We start from the raw sequence: 20,124 nt of genomic DNA on the forward strand, positions 1-20,124 counted from the left end.
AACTGATCAGTTTATGTAGCAGAGTTGAGGTTCCTCATCTGGTATGTGATATCATACATGACTTTCCCACCTCTGATTGTCTCAGAAACATGAGGGTGAGGAAATATGATCTTGTTGCCACAATGGGATGTTTTAGGAATGGTCAGTAGTGTGCATTCTTTTTTACCTGGTACCTGGGGAAGAACACATGCTTTGACTGATACTGCTCTGATTTGAGGGTAGCTTGTAATCAGTCCTGCCTCTCTTTAAAATGGCTTGAACATTTTTAAGCCCTGCTTGGCATGGACAATCCAATTAAGCACTCCTTAGTTTTGATATTTTATACTACTTTGGCTGTTGCTTCTCTTAATTTTGTTTAGAGTGTAGTCTAAAAGGGTACCAGTTTTGTACCCATGTTTCACAAGAGCCTACCTGCATTGTTTGGTAACATGGCTTACTTGAAAAGGGCTCCATGTCCAGAAGAGGAAGGGAAAACTGAGTCTTGGCAAGTACAGACAGAGTGGTCTTGGGCCTTAAAGCAGTTCTTCTCCAAAACTTGTATGGGTGTGTGTGTCCAAATGTCATTAACAACTTCTGAGGTGTTAGTGTCTTTTTAACAGTAGACTTGAGCACTGTATGGGCTCTTGTACAAGCACAACAGGGAATTTTATTTTATTTATTATTTGATTTATACCCTGCCCTTCTTCCCAGTAGGAGCCCAGGGTGGCAATCTACAGAGAGGGTAAAGAGAAGGGGCAAGATATTACTATGTCTCCTAGATACTTTAAGTACAGTAATGAGGAATTTAACTGTGCTTCATAATGAATCAAAACAGATTTTAAGTTTAAATTCTTTTTATGGCAGGTAAGGGTAGGGAATCCCCTGAAACAGTGTTCACTTGGTCTTGAGATGTCTCTTTTATGGTTGATGCAAAGAATAAGGGCCCATTGATGTGGATGAGTAACACTTTTAGAGATGAAAATAACTTTGGATGGCTTTTGGTTTCTGTAAATTTGATTTTCCGTATTTCCAATGGTGTATTTTTCTGGGTTGAAACATGGCTGCAATACAGTGCTGATATCTGAGTATATCTGTTGCAGTTTCCCCTTTTTTCCTGGACTACTTTGGCCTTTGGCAAATGACTCTTAACTTTAGTACTTTTCACTTGGAACACAAAGACAGTGGTAACTTACCCATGAGATTATTGATGAAGGTGATAGTGATACAAGATTGTATCATTACATTAGTAGTGGTACATGAGAGGTACTTTTTTGTAATGGGGACTCAAATTTTGTAAAAATTGTCATTTGGGGTTATTACTCATACTTCAGTGTTTAGTTGAACTTTAATAATGTTTCCAACTTGGCATAGTTACCAAAGGATAGTTAATACAAACATGAGTTTCTCCATCTAGCTGAATCAGCTGACCCTCCATTTTATCTAAGAGTGAATTTTGTGTTGCTCAGAAGTTTTCACATACCATTAGGTAAAGGAGGGATGGGGAACCTGTGGTTGTTGCTGGACCCCAACTCCCATCACCCCAAGCTATCATGGTCAGTGGTCAGGAATGATGGAAACTGTAACAACATCCTGAGGGCCACAAGTCCCTTTCCTGAGGTAAAGGGTGTCTGTAACAGGATGGGGTGAGCTTTTTTCAGTCCCCTTTTCCCTTTGAGAACTCATCTTACAAACTAAGAAATAGGATAAAAATTGGAAAGAAACCAAACTGTGTATACAGTGCATGCTTTCAGTTACTGTAATAATGAATTTATTTAGTGATTACTGGTACTTTATTTTCATTTTAGGATCCTAATCAGTTAATCCGTGCAAGTGCTTTGAGAGTTCTGTCCAGCATCAGAGTGCCAATTATTGTTCCGATTATGATGCTGGCTATCAAAGAAGCATCAGCTGATTTATCACCTTATGTTAGAAAAAATGCCGCCCATGCAATCCAAAAGCTTTACAGGTATGTTCTATAGCCATAAATATGGAAGATATGTATTTAGTGCTCAGTAGAGTGTTATAATGAAGTTTAGCTACAGCTTATGATAACTGCTTTCTGCTAATGCGCATAAAATCAGCATGATGACTTTGACTAAAGGGTCTGTTTTAACATAGTTCAAGACCAGTCAAGGCTGCTTATTTGAAAGTTTGTGTGAATTTTATCAAAGTTATTTCACTAGGCAGCTGACCCCCCAAATTAATTGTTCAATTTTAACCTGTGTATATTATTCATTTTTATATTATTCAAAATCATTTTAGACTGCTTTCCATTAAATTCTCAGAGTGGTTCACAAACACAAGATCAGTAACACAACTCAGTACAATAAAAACAGCATCAGTACAGCACCAAAGACAGTTAAAACAGTGTATTCAGTAAAATAAAGAAATGGAGCTGACAGCTTGACAAAATGGTCTCCTTTTTTATTCATTTAAGTAGAGCTTTAAATCTTTTATTTGCATTGACAGGATTGAAAGGATGATATGCAGGACTTCTACATATTCACTAAGGCTTATTTAAGCTATTCCTTCCTGGAAGCCTGATTTCCTATCTTTTGTTCTTCTGCCCAGTCTCATCTCATTGTAGGATATATTATTTGGGGCACAAAGTAGTAGAATATCTTAAAATGAGATAATCTGTTTTTTCATTCACTTTTAGCCTTGATCCGGAGCAAAAAGAATTGTTAATTGAAGTGATAGAGAAACTTCTGAAAGACAAGAGCACAGTAAGTGATACAGAGTCAGCTTTTTAAAAATGTAATCAGAACTGATCTCTTCACCTGTAATTTTGTACTATTTTAATCTCAGCAGGATAGAAGTAGTGGCTAGGCAGGCAGGAGGCTTTACTACAAATAGTTTGACACTGTGAGTGGATATGTTACCAGTACCTTAGTTATTTCCAATTCAACCCTATCAAAAAGGACTGAGAGCAAGAAGTGACACTTTAAAAACAAACATTTAATTAAATGAACCCATAAAATCTCCTCAGTCATAAGATTCTTCTTTCCTTTCTCCTGACTAGCACTCAGTAGCCTCAGCAGCTTCATCCAGCAACTTTTGAATGATGTTCATGCTGTATGTCTAGGTAGTAAGATCAGAAGACCTCTTGAGATTGCAATGAGTGTCTTAACCATGGAACTTCTTGGCTGATTTGGGCTTTATGGATTCTATAGTGATCTAGTGTAGAACATCCTTTATTACAAGGAGTTGGCCTGCCATATTCTGTATTTGGCTTCCAAATAACCTTCAACAGCAGCCTGGTATGGAGAGCGTCTTCACTGATAGTCCTTGCCATGATTATTGTTGACAGGTGTAAATCAGAAAAAAGTTGCATCCTCTCTATTGTGTTGGAGAAAACACTCTGTTTTCTGCCATTGTTGCAGTGTGGAGATCCAGATGGCCATATGAATCGTAGGGTGGTCCAAGGTTGAACATGGGGAAAGTAAATGCAGTCAGTGTCACAACTCACAATTTCATGGACTATGTCATGTTTTTGGCTTCCCTGAATCTTGAATAGCTTTTCTTTCATCCTTAGACACACTATGTGGAAGTGTGTAGAGAGATTATATCTCAGTGCTTATTTTGCAGCAGATTCTGGGTTCACTGATGTTCAAAGGGTTTTTGAGGCCTCCAGCTGTGGGTGTAAATGCATCTCTCTTTTGAAGTAAATTGAGTACCCATGTGCCCTGTGAAGACTAGATAGGATTATCTGTAGCAGCAGACTCTTGGGAGGTCAAATAATTTGCTTGTTAAAAATGAGCAGAAGAATTGGTGATGGCTTTGTGATGAGATTACTGATGTGTTCTAAACTAGAATATTGCCTTTGGGAAAATAGAGGTGCATTCTTTAACATATTTAACAGATGTGCTAGAAGTAATGTGTGCTGTTCAGATTGCAGATGTATGGGTAACCTAGTGTTTTCCCAAAGTTATTGATTCAGTGTTGGTAAAAGGTTTACTGTTGTGGGGGGGGGGAATAACTTGAGTTTGTGCAGATGCTGTATTGTGATAGATCTATTATCCAGCTATTAGAAGATAAATGACTTATCTTTACCAGCTTCCATGCTTCCAGAAAATTGAAATAAGAAGGGGAATATCCATTTGGGCTGTATGATTAGGGCAGGTGGGATGGTCATTAATTTAAGAGAAGGAAATGTTGGCAGCATAGGCTAACCTGCACCATATTATCAATCAAATCTCGATACACTTCTTGTGATGACCCAGCACTCTCAGGTTTTTGCAGCGTTAATTAGAATTCATGACAAAATAGATGCAAGGAAACGTTTTGTACCCTTCATAATTTTATAGAAAATTTATTGTTATTAGAGGAGCCATTTGCTTAGTGTGATTTTTTTCATTACCAGCTTGTCAACTAGCATAGATAATCTGGAAAAAATATGAACTCCATAGATTGGGTGTCACTTTTGTTGATGGTTCATGTAGTTTACCTTGGAGCGCAGCTAATGGCTGAAGTTCATAGCAACAGCACAGAAAAACGTGGCAACCAGTGAAAGACAAATGAACCATGTTTATTGCTTTAATATAAAAAATACATAAATGGAAGGCTGTATTTGAATTTGACGAGCTCATTGCTAGTTTTGTAGGAATGATTTATTTTTTCTTGCACAAAAAAGCTTCTATTTAATTTTCATTCAGAATGTCATTGATACTGTAAACTCTTGTTTTTTACATTTTGCTTGGATTGTTTTGTTTTAATTCAATGTTTTATGGAATATTGAACATTTAATAAACTACTATCATCAGCTGTTTTCCAAATGTTTAGATAAGTCCCATTGTAGTAGAAATTGTTCAGAAATTTCCTTTGAGATTAAATGTACTCTTGCCTAAAAACATGTAGAATCTGAAGTTCTATTACAGCTTGAATTATAAATTGGAAATAACTTCTTGTTAATTATTTTATGTTTAGCACAAAACATGTTTTTATGCAGAGGATCTGTAAATTCCAGAGTGTGGGGATGGAGAGTCCTGTTAGATGTTGGGAGTTGTTACAAATAGATTAATATTCACATCTGTTTTTTCATAAGTAAGATGAACATTTTAAAGTGGAAGCTGAAAATGCTTGTTCTTTGTTTTTTAAAAAATGCCATTCCTTTATAACATTTTAAATACACAAATTGATTTTGCCCTATCTATGCTACTGATTGAGCACACCTTCTTCCAAGGTGTAACAAGAAGAGCATCTTAATGTGCCTTTAGCAATCTTGGAAACATAATTTTCTGCCTAACTGCTACTTAATTAGGTAACATTGCAAGTTTTCTTGAGCCTTAGGTTTTGGGTAATAGGAAATTTAACATGATTATCAGCAAATAACTATTTTTCATCCTTCTCCTCTTAAAACTCTACTGGAGAAGGAGCACCCCTGACTACAATGATTGCAAACTTATTTATAGGTTTAACTAAAACGAATGTAAATGCATAGGTTGACCATGGGATCCTGTATCTGTATTTGTGTATGTGTGTGTATATTTAAGACCCTGGAGTTTTGGGGGGAAATGGGCAGGAATAGTTCTTTCTCAGTATATGTAAGATTTAAGGTTTGCTAAACGCATAATTGTTTGCCTGCATGCTTTCACATATACCCAGGTAATTCTGATAACAGGAATTAATTAATTACAGTGTTAACTAAGGTAAATATTAGTAACAATTGTAGATAGAGAGAAAACTTGGAAACATCAATGAAAACAATTTTTCCTCTACAAGTACTATGGTAGAAAATAAATGTAAGTATAATGCATTTTCTTTAGTCCTTTACAAATAATCAATTCTCTTCTTTATAGAATGAGTTGTATACATGCTGGGATCAGCAGGTACCAGTACATGGCAGGGCTGGAGACAATAAATGCAGCATCACGTTTATAGTTATTGGTAATTTATAAAGTCCCCACAGGATTTGAAACTTGTTTAGCATAATAGCAAGACTATATTCTGAGCTGTTTTCTTTCAGCTGTAATCGTAGGTGCATACTAATAAACCAAATGTCAACCAAAAAATAGGGGAAAACTCTAACATGTGAATATCATTCTATTTAATATTTTTCCAAAAGTGCCATTTCAATAAATTGTATTTCTATTTAATTGCTTACTTTAAATCATTGGGGAAATTTTAGAGGTTGAAATGCAGATCCCCAGTGCTCTGCTAGAATGTGACATTAATTTTCTGCAAGAAAGCTGCTTCACATGCATGCTTAACTGCATACATATCAGTTGCTTCATATAGAAGCCTGATTATAGTAGCTATTTTGCATAGCATGTGGTTGAAACAAAACAAAATTTAATTAAAGCAGTTGGGGAAAAAGATGATAGGCAATGCACAGTGACAAGTGGTTATGTTATATTTGTAACTGATAGCTGACAGAGGCCAAGAGTATTTTCAGTACTACTTGTATTTTTGATAAATCTTGTGGAACACAATCCATACAAACAACAATGGTAGATAAAAAAATAAAAAAGTTTGAAATATTTTAAATGATTGAGATAAAATGGTACATTGACAGTCATTCAGGAAGGTAATCTCATTAATCTTTGAACAATCCTAGGATGTCATGCAACTTTGTGACAGGAACATAAGTGGGGGCCTGGCTGATTTGTATATTTCCTTTCTAAACAAAATATACTACATCTTTTAATAGTGGACTGATAAAGTTTGAACTTCTTATGCATGCTTTAAGAGGTTGGCATTGTAAATAGTAGTCTTGTTTGCCATCTGTAGCAAATGATCTCATGCTTTCTCTGGTACACATGGAAAATACAGAAAATACAGATAGAAAATGGGTCAACTGTATTGTGGATACAAATTCTCATTTTGGGCACCATGATTTAACATTAGAGGAACATATTTTTTTATGCAGAAAAATGTTCCTTGTTCTGGTTTTCAAATAATTTTGTATTAGATCAGTTTTGTTTTGTTTTTTAAGTTGATGTTGCTAAAACCCTGTTAAAATTAAGGGGGTGTCTCACAAAAATCATACAGGCTTGGTGCAGATTTATTATTTTATTTATTCCATTTGTATACGACCCATGTTACTCTTAACAGCTTACAGAAACACTAAAAATATACAGACGCAATTCAAAACTATATAATAAAACCTAAAATCAATTATAACAAGCGCAAGATGAAGAATATCTAAACCAGCATAAGCAGAGTAGCTAAATTTTAAAGCCAATACAAAGCCAGCAAGGTGCAAGATATTGCAAGGTGCAAGTATAATAAATAAATAAACAAACAAACAAATAAATAAATAAATAAAATCTAACAAATTAGATTATTAAAAGGCCTGGCAGAACATTGGCACCTAAAAGGCTTTAAGTGCCAGGCGAGGCTTTCTGTGAAGGGCATTCTATAAACAGGGCACAATTAAAAAAAGCCCTGTCCTAGTAATCGCATCCCTCTTTCCATTAGGCAGGAGGAACTGGAGAAGAGCTTCTGATGAATAACTCAAGTCCCAAGCAGGGGGAAGGTGATCTTTCCAAAAGCCTGGGCTAATGCTGTTTCAGGTTTTAAAAACTAGCACTGTGAGAAACACACTGGAAGCTGATGCAGATGCAGTCCCCATTACCACCATATTTTGAATCTAATGTATTTCTTTGTATTTTTGGCTACAGTGCTCTCTCTCTCTCTCTCTCTGTATGTGTATGTGTATGTGTATGTGTGGGTTTTTTCTTCTTTTTTATATTGTATTTTATGTATACCGCTTAGGGATTTTACATGTTTAGTAGTATATAAATATTATTAATGAAATAATCATTTTTCAAAAGCAGCCCCCTGTATAATACGTTGCAGTAAATCAACTGGGAGGCTTGCCAGAGTGTAGATAACTGTAGCAAGACTACGTCTGTCCAGATAGGGCTGTAGTTGGTAAATTTGCTGTAACTGATAAAAGGAACTCTAAGCCACCAGAGCAGCCTTTCCCAACCAGTGTGCCTCCAGATGTTGTTGGACCACAACTCCCATCTTCCTGACCATTGGCAATGCTGCCTGAGGCTGATGGGAGTTGTGGTCCAACAACATCTGGAGGCACACTGGTTGGGAAAGGCTGCACCAGAGCCTCAAACAATGGTACTGGGTATAGGATCACCTCCCCCACTCCCACCCACCCCCACCAAAATATTAAGAACCTGCCCTTCAGTCTCCATAAAAAGATAACTTATGGAATAATCAATTCCTTCCTTGTTAGTCCCAGCTTCTGCCAATAAGAAATAAAGAAGCACAGGAATGAGTTCACCATCATATTGATCTTAATTGAAGGACAGTAAATTGGAGAACAGGTGGGTGCTTAAATACACGGCTATTTAAGCATAATTAGTCCCTTTCAGGGCTTCAAAGGTATCTCTAGTTAGAATGCATTACAGTAATCCAAATGGGAGGTTCCTAGAGAATGGATCACTGAAATCAGTTTATCCACATCCATTGTTATTGGGATGCGAGCTTAAGATGGTATAAGGCACTACACTGTGCAGAGGCCACATGTGCCTCTGATGACAGTGATGGATCCATGACCACCCCCAGGTTATGAACTTGATATTTTGGAGGGTGCAATCTTATCCAGAAGAAGTTGAATGCTACTCATCTGGACAGAGAAACTACCTACTAACAGTGCCTTTTCCTTGTCTGGATTGAGCTTCAGGTTTTTGTCCTCATCCAAATGCATCACTGCAGCAAACATAGATTTTAGCACCACCTAGATGAAAAGGGGAGTTAGAGCTGTATCTCATCATCGTATTGATAACAATGCACTCACTGGATGACCACACATAGTTTCATGCAAATGTTAAGCAGCATGGGCAGCATACATGCCACAGGATTGAACAGAAATCTCTAGCACCACCTTCTGGAAATGACAATCCAGGTTTGAGTGGACCTATTGCAGTGCAACATTGCTCACACTTGAATCAAATAGTCTCTCCAGAGATTTATGATGATTGATGTTATCAAAAGCTGCTAAAAGACCAAGAAGAAGCATCAGGGTTACTCTACCTTGCCTCTTTCCCAACAAAAGTAATCTTGCAGGGCGTGGAAGGAAGTTTTAGTGCCAAAAGTGTACCTCTACCTTGTCTGAAATGGATCCAGAAAATAAGCTTCATCCAAGATTGCCTGGATTTGCTTGGCTACCACCTATTTAAATACCTTATGCAGGAAGGTGACATTTGTCACTGGTTTACAGATAGTTATTGAGATTTTCCAGGTCATATAAAGGTTTTTTTAAGAAGACCATGAACACTCCTCCCTCCCTCTCTTCCCCCCCCTGCTATCGCCTCCTTTCTGGATGTAATAAGCTGTAGTGGGAAAGGGTCAAGTGAACATGTTCATATTCTGTCACTGTTTCTCATTCTTTCTCCACTTGCTCTCAAATAATAGTTTGAGACCAGGTTATCTGAAGGACTGCCTTAATCCATAAGGCCCTGCTTGGCCTTTAGGATCAGCTTTGGAGTCCCTTCTTGTAAACCCACTAGGAGATCAGTCAAGCTAGATATAGTGGTAGTATGCTGGTCCCTGTAATTTTTATTGCTACAATCATTTTTGTTATTAGATGTTATTGCTTTAATGGTGTTTTGATATTTTGTGTCTGTGGGCATTATATAATCTTAAATAATAAATCACCCATTTTGCTTGATGTGTGGCCCTTCATGGTTGAGTTCTTCTGGATTGATCGGTGTTGTCCTAGACAGAGGATTAAACATGCTTGGAATCATGTCTAGAGAGCATTTTCACAAGCTGGGAAAGCAAATGGATAAAGGTCACACCTATGCAAAAACATAATTCGTGAAATACCCAGTTGCATAGCAGCTGCATTTCTGAGTAGTAGTAGTTTTCCTACTTGACACTCTGACCCCTCCTACAGTTTGTGATTGTAAGTCCCTTAGAGTTACTGATTCTTATCTGTTTAATTCTTGTTCTCTAGCTTGTAGCAGGAAGTGTTGTGATGGCATTTGAAGAAGTCTGTCCAGACAGGATAGATCTGATTCACAAGAACTACCGAAAGCTCTGTAATCTGTTGGTTGATGTGGAGGAATGGGGACAAGTTGTCATTATCCACATGCTGACTCGATATGCACGTATGCAGTTTGTGAGCCCTTGGAAAGAGGTAAGTGGCTTTTAAAAAGTTACTTTGGACATTTCTAGTTTGGTAAAACTTTCAGGAATGTGCAACAATAACTTTGAATTAATAATAAATTCAATGCTTTAAAGATGCCTGGAAATAGACCTGCTTAGAGTCCCAGAAAGCAATGCTACTTCTGTCACTATTACTGCTGAGAAAGTGAGAGCCTCTCTTTACTAAGTCAGTTAATATTGTCTGAGGTGATGTTGTCTTTAGAGATTCCTCTTAAGCAATAAAAAGCTAACATAACATCTGTGAAAGCTGCTACATAGCACTTCTTACATTGTTTACAGAATTCATGAAAGCAGTACCAAGTGCTGGTTGCCTGTTGGAACAGGAGATATAAGAAGACGTGAGAGGGAAAATAGATGTCATTTCATTTCAGATTCTTGGTATTCTCAATTTAAATTTTCGCTTGCCAAAAATAAAACTAGAATAGTAAAAAAAAAAGACTTCTATCAAGTTGGCTTGCAGAGACAGATCTGTCTGTGTTTCTATGATAGTTGTGGAGGAATAGATTTTCCTTTTTCTACACCTAGCACAAAAACAAAGCGGGTTGGTAGAAGAATTTACCTGCATGGAATTCTTGGTCACCTAGCACCTACTGGGTGACTTGTTAAATACAAGACTCAATCAGTTATTAATCATATTGGATTGTTGGCTATATTGAGTTAAATTGGCTTCCTACATGTTACTACTGGTGATATTTTCAGATGCTTAATGATTCACAATTACACTATTACTGCTCTCATCCAGTGGTAAACATATATTTGTTACTCTTGTATGCTAATTTTCTTGTTTCATGTAGACAAGAATAAAGTAGATACTATTTATCAGATGGGTTTCAAGCAATAAATGGCAGAAGATGGACAACACTAGCCTGAGGTGTGCTTCAAAACAAGGTCTCATTTTATTAGAAACAATAACCACCAATATGCCACCCAAGGTAAAAGTTGATAGAAGGTGATAGGATAAAAGAACTATATGTTTGAATGAAAAGGAAGCCAGTGCTGATTGTTCGTATTCAAGATGAATCTGTATTTCTGGATTTATTTAAATGTTTCAAAGATAATTTTATAGAATTCTTACTAATGACAATGGCATATACAAATGGGGAAGAATATTTTCCATGTTATTGAATGCTGGTGGATGAACAATTGCATGGCTTTATTGCTTTGGCCTAATTCATGATAACTTTGTATTTTTAACTTGCAAGTTGCTTTGAGACTTTTCTGTGGAAAGTGATGAATAAATTTAATAAATAATTCTGTAGTAAATAATGTTGGTTATGGCAAATCCTTTTTCCGTTAGGATCATAAGAAGAACCCTGGTGGATCAGTTCAAAGGCCTATCTAGTCCAATATTCTGTTGTGTGAAACTACCGGGAAACACTTTTTAGTATCCCTTTTGTAGTGTCGCTGAACACTAAAGTCAGGATCATTCAGACTATGGTATTCCCGATCTCTGTGTATGGATGTGAGAGCTGGACAGTGAAAACAGCAGATAAGAGAAAAATCAACTCATTTGAAATGTGGTGTTGGAGGAGAGTGTTGTACATACCATGGACTGCGAAAAAGACAAATAATTGGGTGTTAGAACAAATTAAACCAGAACTATCACTAGAAGCTAAAATGATGAAACTGAGGTTATCATATTTTGGACACATAATGAGAAGACATGATTCACTAGAAAAAAACAATGCTGCCAAAAAGAGAAGAGAGTAAAAAAAGAGGAAGACCAAACAAGAGATCGATTTGTTCCATAAAGGAAGCCACAGACCTGAACGTACAAGGTCTGAGCTGGGTGGTTCATGACAGATGCTCTTGGAGGTCACTGATATATAGGGTTGCCATAAGTCGTAATCGACTTGGAGGCACATAACAACCACAACCGGGAAGCGTGTTGTACTTGATGCAGTTGTTCATCTGATACATACAATTGGTCATTGTCTTTCCTCACTTCATGCTATGGAAACAACCTTGGGCTGTTTTAACTGAACCCGTGCCTATGCCAATCCTAAATAAGAAGCAGGGCAGGCGAACTCCAGGCCTGGAATTTAATGCATTTAGCATGGCTACTTGATTACCTCTTATAACATCATTGCATCAAAGAATAATCATAAGCCTAGTGTTAATTGTTCTTTCCGTTGCTCAGAATTCTCAGTATGTTTGATTGTTGAATAAATCTCCTTGACTGTAGGATGATACACTACTTTTCATCATTTTTTCTTCTCATTATACCATTTACTGTGGTATAAGAGAATATGCCATATGCCAGACAAAAACCATATTTTTTTCATGTGAACTTAAGGCAAAGAAATGCTCTGTATATACCTTTCTTCCACTTCATTTGTTCCGTAGACTTTTTCAGTGTCACAAGAAATTATGTACATTTTACAAGTTTCAGCCGGCATATATACAAATCATTTCTGGGAGGGTATTCCAGCCTCTCACTGAGATCAATTAATGCTGTGCACCTATCTTCATTGTAACCTGAAGAATGGATTCTCCAGTTATTTATGAAGAACATAAGAGCCTGCTGGATCAGGCCAGTGGCCCATCTAGTCCAGCATCCTGTTCTCACAGTGGCCAACCAGGTGCCTGGGGGATTTATTTTATTTTATTTGTTTTATTTTATTTTATTTATTAATAGTTAATGGAATGGTGTAGCTTTCTTTACTGACTAGAAGACTCTTTGTGACTATTCATGATATAAAGCTTCATAAGCAATGAGATTGGTATAATCCTGAAGTCTTCCTTTCTTCCCATTTGTTGTTCCTCTCACTACGTACATATTGTTTTATCACAAAATGATGATGTGTAGTATGGATATTTTCATGACCTGGATTGATCAAAATCAGTACTGTTGGCAAAGGAAAAACAAATGCTGCTTCCAAAGCTGAATGTGGAACAAGACCTTATAGCTGTTTAACCTGCAAACTGACATTACTGTGCAAATCTACATGTCTTTTTTGTCTCTTGTTTGGTATACTTTTATCAATGTGTTTTGTGGAGGAAGTTGATTGTGCATAGCATATATTCGATACTTACAGTACAGTCACCTTGTTGTATTCTGGCATTTTTGATTATCCACATTTTTCTGTGTTTTATTTGATAACTTCAGAGCAAATAATACAATAGATTGGAACTTTGGAATGTTCCTCGCTGCCATTAGAACTGTGTACCACTGGTAACTGATAGAGGATTCTATGTCTTATGATTCTGTGGAACTTGCAGTGAAAGAAAATAATTAATGCTTGTTATTTCAGCTACTTCCATAAACGTTCAGTTGTGAAAGAGTTTCAGATGAATTACCTCAACAACCTTTTCTGTCCCAAACCTTTGTCATAGCTGCAACAAATAAAGTTGTATTTTGGTAGATATTGGAGAATTTATTGTAGTTATCTCATCTTTCATTCAAAACTTTGTTTTCTTCTGTACCCTTTTTGTGGGCATAGGCACATTTTTAGCTTTGGCTACCACGCTAATGGCAAGGTTAGGAACATGGTCTATCACTAGCTGATCGCTCATAAATGTGGCATGATAGTGCAATTGCAACATGTCCAATCTCATAATCGTGGTGAAGAAACTGGAAGTGGGCTATAGGATTGCATGTTGCTTCCAATTCACTTATCAGTTTTATATGGTCTGTCATTACAGCTGCACTGCTGATAGCCCAGATTAGTGTCAGTCCAGATGTAATACAGCAGCATGGGTAATGCTGACAAAGAAAGGGGTTGTGTTTGTAAACCTAGGACCCACTGTGTCTCTTAACCATGATTAAGAGATTGGCAGTGTTATGTCTGCACAGGGCAAGAAAGTTCAGATACCAGACTGGTTTCTTCTTAATTTAATTTCTAAAATAGCAGAAAGAAAACCTTTTTGAAATCAGCAGGTCTCCATGCTTTTTTCAATAGGTTCTTAAATAAACACATAACAAGATTTCTTGTGTAGTAGAACTGATTTTTAATTTAGTTTATTTGCATCATTATAGATCAGTATTTAGACTGTTTATATGTAAATGTATGATTTGAGGAACAATTAACTGTTGACAAAGTATATTGCAGTCATATCAATTGCAGTGCATTTTCCATAATTTTTCTAACTGACATCTTTGATAAATAGTGGTTGCCAAGTCAAAACCGATTATACAGTGCACTAGGAATTCATGGTGCTGTCAGGGAGAAGACCGATTGACTTTAAATTTACATATTAATGAGAAGATTTGTTAAGGGGGTGCTTGTCTATAGAAAATAACAGCATATTTATAGGGCACGACATTTTATAAATAAAGCTGATGTAGGAAAATGGAAATTAAACCTTTCAGATTAATACATTCAAGAGTGTTAAAATGCATATTTGCATTTTTGTTTTCTGAATTTACCTTCCTTTCAGAGTAGTAGATTTCCTCCTCCAAAAGTTAAATATTCTTGCTCTAAGGAGTAGTAATTTTGAATTATTTTGTGTGCCTCAACAGGTAAAGGGACCCACCAAAAAACAGAGAAGAACAGCAGTTTCTGTTGTGTTAGTTAATCCTGTTATCTTAGTTCTTACAAGTGTATGAAGAATCATACCCCTGTTTGAATTTTATGATGGTGCAGAACTGCTAGTCATACTGATATAAGACTTAAAACACTTAGTAATTAATATCTTCAAAGTGCTTTTCTTTCAAGATTCAACAATCCATTAGCTTTAAAATGTGTTACAGTGATTCTATATAATCAAGCTTGGAACTGTGGGTAGATTTGTTGGGATAAATGTTCAGATCTTGCCTTGCAACTTTGCCTCCAGGGGATAACAAAAAAGGTGGTAAAGTGAGTACATCTAGCACTGTGAGTTAAGTTTTAGTCCAAAATGCTTGAATCTATACCCAAGAATCCAGTCATTTCAGTGATTGTGCAGACTTCTGGCCAGTTACTTCTGAATGATAGCCATAATACTGATAGCAGCTAGAATTCACCTGGATTCTTTCTCATAAGCATGGTTTCATCAGATCTTAATTTTCAGTTAAGTGAAACTGATTTCTCAGTTCCTGGTTTTATTCACTATTAGCATGTCTCCTATTTTCAAGTTAAGTGGCTTCTACTGGGCGTATCAAGTTCAAATTATTACTTTTATAGCTTCATCCATGTACATTAAACACGGGTATGTTTTTGTACATAACTGAACATAAGACCTGTTTAAAATGCACAAGGGTGTATTTTAAAAAAAAAATAAAATGCATATGAAATCTGAGACTTTAACAATTCATCTTGACAACTTCACTAAATAGCTGTTTGTGAGATGTAGTCCTCGTTTTCCAGCTAGGACGTGTCATGTTCACCAAAATGTAATTGGATGTTTGTTGTATGGGTCCAATGCTTATACCAGACAGGCTCCTTGTACTGAACAAAAGAGACTAAAATAATAATGAGCAGGGGGTTGGACTTGATGGCCTTATAGGCCCTTTCCAACTCTACTATTCTATGATTCTAAACTTTGACTTGGATCCTAAGGCTTCTGGTGCAGTGATTTTTGCCAATTCCCCCAGCCCCTTAACACCTTGTGCTGCTTCCAAAAATCTGCTCTGGCAGGTTGCTCTGGAATAAAGTGGGAAGTAGCTTTGTGGGCTGTAGGGGGGAGGCAGAATTGATTAAAATTGCCTTCCTCTTTTTGATTGGAGTTATGTCTATAAACAGAAGGAGCCCAATTTAAAATCAGAGCCATAGTGAGCAGTCAGCATTTGGTAACTGATGGTGTTAATGGATATCTGATGGAGAAACCTCTTTTGGGGCACATTTTTTTTAATACACAAACACAAAAGGAAAACTAGTCTTAATGTGTGCAGTTACATTCCAAGAAACAAAACAAAAAAGTGCCCCGGGGAACTGCCTCACACCTATTAAACAAAACAGCAAATAATATTTCCCCTGTGAGGTTACAGTCTAGGTGTGGGGAATACTTGGTCCTCCAGATGTTGCTAAACTACAACTCCTATCATTCCTGGCCATTGGCCATGCTTGCTGGGGTTGATGGGAGTTGTAGTTCAGCAACATCTGGTTGGCCAATCGTTTCCTACACCTGTTATCTTAACTGGTGGTGAACAAAGAATTTCCCCATCCTGATGAATACTTATTTTTTGCTTTTGCCTAACGGTAAACTGCTTGTTTTGTAGTAGTTTGCTTTGAAATCTGCCTTGTCTGGATGTTAACTTCCCATTTGGCTAGAGTTAAACTGGCAAGTGTTACTAAACCTCAAGCTTTATAACTGGTTAAGGCTCCCAAAGCATAATTTTGTCTACTGAAGTGTTCTCTTCAAAACGCAAAACCTTTTCTATAGAGTGGGGGTCAGAAAGCATGCCCATTTTGGTATCTGTATGCCACTTCGTCTTTTTTTTATTAGAGTAACTAATACCCTGTGTTTTCATTATAAAATGCCCAAGAAGACTAGCAACATTCAGAGAAAACAATCATAAGTATAAGAAGTAGAACCATTTAAAATAAAAAGTATAGAAGATAAATCAATATTTTAGTTTAGTAGTAGTAGTAATAATAATAATAATAATAATAATAAACTTTATTTCTACCCCGCCCTTTTTCCAATAGGGCTCAGAGCGGCTTACAACTAAAAACAACACCATTAAAACATACAGAAGTATACAATTAAAAAAGAATTAAACTATGAGAAAAATTAAAACCATAAAACATACGTTAAAAACAGCAGACAATTTAAAATAATAAAATATTAAAATATTTAAAATAATAAAATCATAATATAGTCACCAATCCTATGACACTTAATCCTGGTCGTTCTCTATCCCAAATGCCTGTTGAAATAAAACAGTCTTTACTTGTCGACGGAAGGACAGCAAGGAGGGAGCTAATCGCACCTCACTCAGAAGGGAGTTCCACAACCTAGGGGCGGCCACCGAAAAGGCCCTATCTCGTGTCTGCGTCATATGTACTTGCAAAGGTGTGGGGAGCACAAGAAGGCCTCACCTGAAGATCTCAAATCCCTGACAGATTCATGTAGGGAGATATGATCTGTCAAATAACCTGGACCTGAGCCATATAGGGCTTTGTAGGTCAAAACCAGCACTTTGAATTGTGACCAGAAACAAATTGGCAGCCAGTGGAGCTGTTGTAACGGGGGTTGTATGGTCCCTGTAACCAGCCCCGGTTAGCACTCTGGCTGCAGTTCTTTGTACCAATTTAAGTTTCCAAACAGTCTTCAAAGGCAGCCCCACGTAGAGCGCGTTACAGTAGTCTAAGCGGGATGTAACCAAGGCATGCATCACCCTAGTCAGATCAGGCAGCTCCAGGAGTGGGTGCAGCTGGTGAACCAGTTTTAATTGGGCAAATGCGCTCCTGGATACAGCAGTAATCTGGGCCTCCAAATTCAAAGCTGAGTCCAGGAGTACACCCAAACTGCGAACCTGAGACTTCAGGGGGAGTGCGACCCCATCCAGCACCGGTTGAATCCCTATTCCCTGATCTGCCCTCCGACTGACCAGGAGTACCTCTGTTTTATCAGGATTTAATCTCAACTTGTTTGCCCTCATCCAGGCCATCACTGATGCCAGACACTGGTTTAGGACCTGTACGGCTTCCTTGGCTTCAGGTGGAAAAGAGAAATAGAGTTGAGTGTCATCAGCATACTGATGGCACTGAACCCCAAAACCCCGGACAACCTCTCCCAGCGGTTTCATGTAGATGTTAAATAACATGGGGGACAAAACAGAACCCTGAGGGACCCCATAGGTCAATGGCCAGGAGTCCCCCAATACCACCTTCTGGGTTCGGTCCTCCAGGAAGTACTGGAGCCACTGTAACACAGTGCCCCCAAGTCCCATCTCGGCAAGGCGGCTCAGAAGGATACCATGATTGATGGTATCGAAAGCCGCTTAGAGGTCCAGTAGAACCAACAGAGACACACTCCCCCCGTCCAGTTCTCTGCGTAGGTCATCCACTAAGGCGACCAAAGCTGTCTCTGTCCCATAGCCAGGCCTGAAACCAGATTGAAATGGATCCAGATAATCCGTATCATCCAGGAATCTCCGGAGTTGGGCGACCACCACACACTCTATTATCTTGCTTAAAAATGGAATACTGGAGACTGGCCGGTAGTTACCTAGTAAAGAGGGATCCAGGGAGGGCTTTTTCAGCAGTGGTCTTATAACTGCCTCCTTTAAGCATGATGGAATTCTGCCTTGTTGTAGAGAGGCATTAACTACTCCCCTGACCCAATCGACCCGTCCCCCTCTGGTACTTCTAATGAGCCAGGAAGGGCAAGGGTCCAGTACACAAGTGGTGGCATGCGCCGCTCCAAGGATCTTGTCCACATCCTCGGGCAAAACAAGTTGAAAAGAATCCATTTTAATTGGACAAACAGGCGCCAAAGTTACATCCTCAGAGACTATCAATTTTAGCATCCCAAGTCAGAGCGAATCTGAGCGACTTTGTCTGCAAAATGCTGTGCAAATTCTTGACAGCGGTCTGCTGAGTGGTCAGAATTACACTCACGGGGGCTGGAATTTAAAAGCCCCCTAACCACTCGAAACAGTTCCGCTGGACGGCTCCCAGCAGACGCAATGGAGGCTGAGAAGAAAGATTTCTTCTTAGCCTGTACTGCCTCGGAGTAGGCCTTCAAATAGCCTCTAGCCCGAGCTTGATCAGCTTCGCTCCGAGTCTTCCGCCAACGTCGCTCTAGTCTCTGTCTGACACGTTTCATCACCACCAGCTCCTTGGAAAACCGTGGGGCCGGTTTGCTCCACTCCGAAAGAGGGGACGCTCGGGAGTGATCGTGTCCACTGCCCTGGCCATTTCTCTATTCCAGAGGTCAACCAGGGCTTTGACAGGATCCCCTGCCAAGGTGACAGGAAAATCTCCAAGGGCCGTCAGGAAACCATCCAGACCCATCAGCCTCCTGGGATGGACCATTCTAATCGGTCCCCCACCCCTGCAGAGGTTCTGAGTCCCAGTGAGTCTAAACCCAACCAGGTAGTGATCTGTCCATGACAACGGAACCACCGCAAGTTCTTCCACACCAAGATCACCGTCATCCCAACCAACACAGAAAACAAGGTCGAGGGTGTGACCAGCAACATGAGTGGGGCCAGATACTACTTGGGACAGACCCATGGTTGTCATGGAGGCCATGAAGTCCTGAGCCACTCCCAACAGAGCATTCTCAGCGTGGATGTTGAAGTCACCCAGTACCACAAGCCGAGGGGACTCCAACACCAACCCCGAGACTACCCCGGCTAGCTCAGGTAGGGAGACTGTGGAGCAGCGGGGTGGGCGGTACACCAACAGAATCCCTATTCTGTCCTGGCCACCTAACTTCAAGTACACACACTTGAACCCTGAGAACTGTGGGAGAGGGCACCTGGTCAGGGGGATAGTGTCACGATAGACCACTGCGACCCCACCTCCCCGTCCCCCAGGTCTCGGCTGCTGCTGTACTGAAAAACCAGGTGGACAAAGCTGGGAGAGATTAACCCCCCCAGGTTCATCCAACCAGGTTTCTGTAATACAGGCCAGGTCAGCGTGCTCATCGAGGACCAAATCCTGAATGAGCATCGATTTTCCGTTCACCGACCTGGCATTCACCAGCAGCGGTTTTAACCCAGGGGCACTGTCACCGAGACCATCCAGGTTGTTTGAGCGGGAGGACAGCTTGGGGGTTATCAAGAATCGGTTACACTCTACCCTTCCTTGATAGCATGGCTGTCTCCCTACTTCGTATCTCCCTCTGCCTTCAACAACATTAATGGCAGCCCTTTGGATTCCCTCCTTCACCCCTTGGATCCCCTCCTTTGCCCACTTATCCACAAACTTAAATGGCCATCTTACACTAGGGGAGTGGGGCAGAGGTCCATATTTTATCAAGAGTATTTTTCTCCTCTATAAGTTGAATGTTTTGTCAGAAGAGAAAACAAAGTAGTTCAGAATAATTAGGAAAGGAATTGAAAATAAAACTGCCAATATCATAATATTGTTATACAAATTGAGTGACCATTCTTGAAATAATGTGTACAATTCTGATTGC

At 38.9% G+C, this 20,124-nt stretch overlaps 1 protein-coding gene across 4 annotated transcripts in view; it reads left to right on the forward strand.

Annotated features, from left to right (window-relative positions):
• The window catches only part of AP3B1 (adaptor related protein complex 3 subunit beta 1), a 295,297-nt gene that overhangs the window by 72,979 nt on the left and 202,194 nt on the right, over nucleotides 1-20,124 (forward strand). For all 4 annotated transcript variants that reach the window (XM_061620123.1, XM_061620131.1, XM_061620141.1 and 1 more), the window contains exons 5-7: nucleotides 1,785-1,945; nucleotides 2,639-2,705; nucleotides 9,899-10,081. In XM_061620123.1, coding sequence (XP_061476107.1) covers nucleotides 1,785-1,945; nucleotides 2,639-2,705; nucleotides 9,899-10,081 — 411 coding nt within the window. The remainder of the gene's footprint in view (nucleotides 1-1,784; nucleotides 1,946-2,638; nucleotides 2,706-9,898; nucleotides 10,082-20,124) is intronic.

Source organism: Rhineura floridana, chromosome 1, assembly GCF_030035675.1.
Source record: "Rhineura floridana isolate rRhiFlo1 chromosome 1, rRhiFlo1.hap2, whole genome shotgun sequence".
NCBI lineage: Eukaryota > Metazoa > Chordata > Lepidosauria > Squamata > Rhineuridae > Rhineura > Rhineura floridana.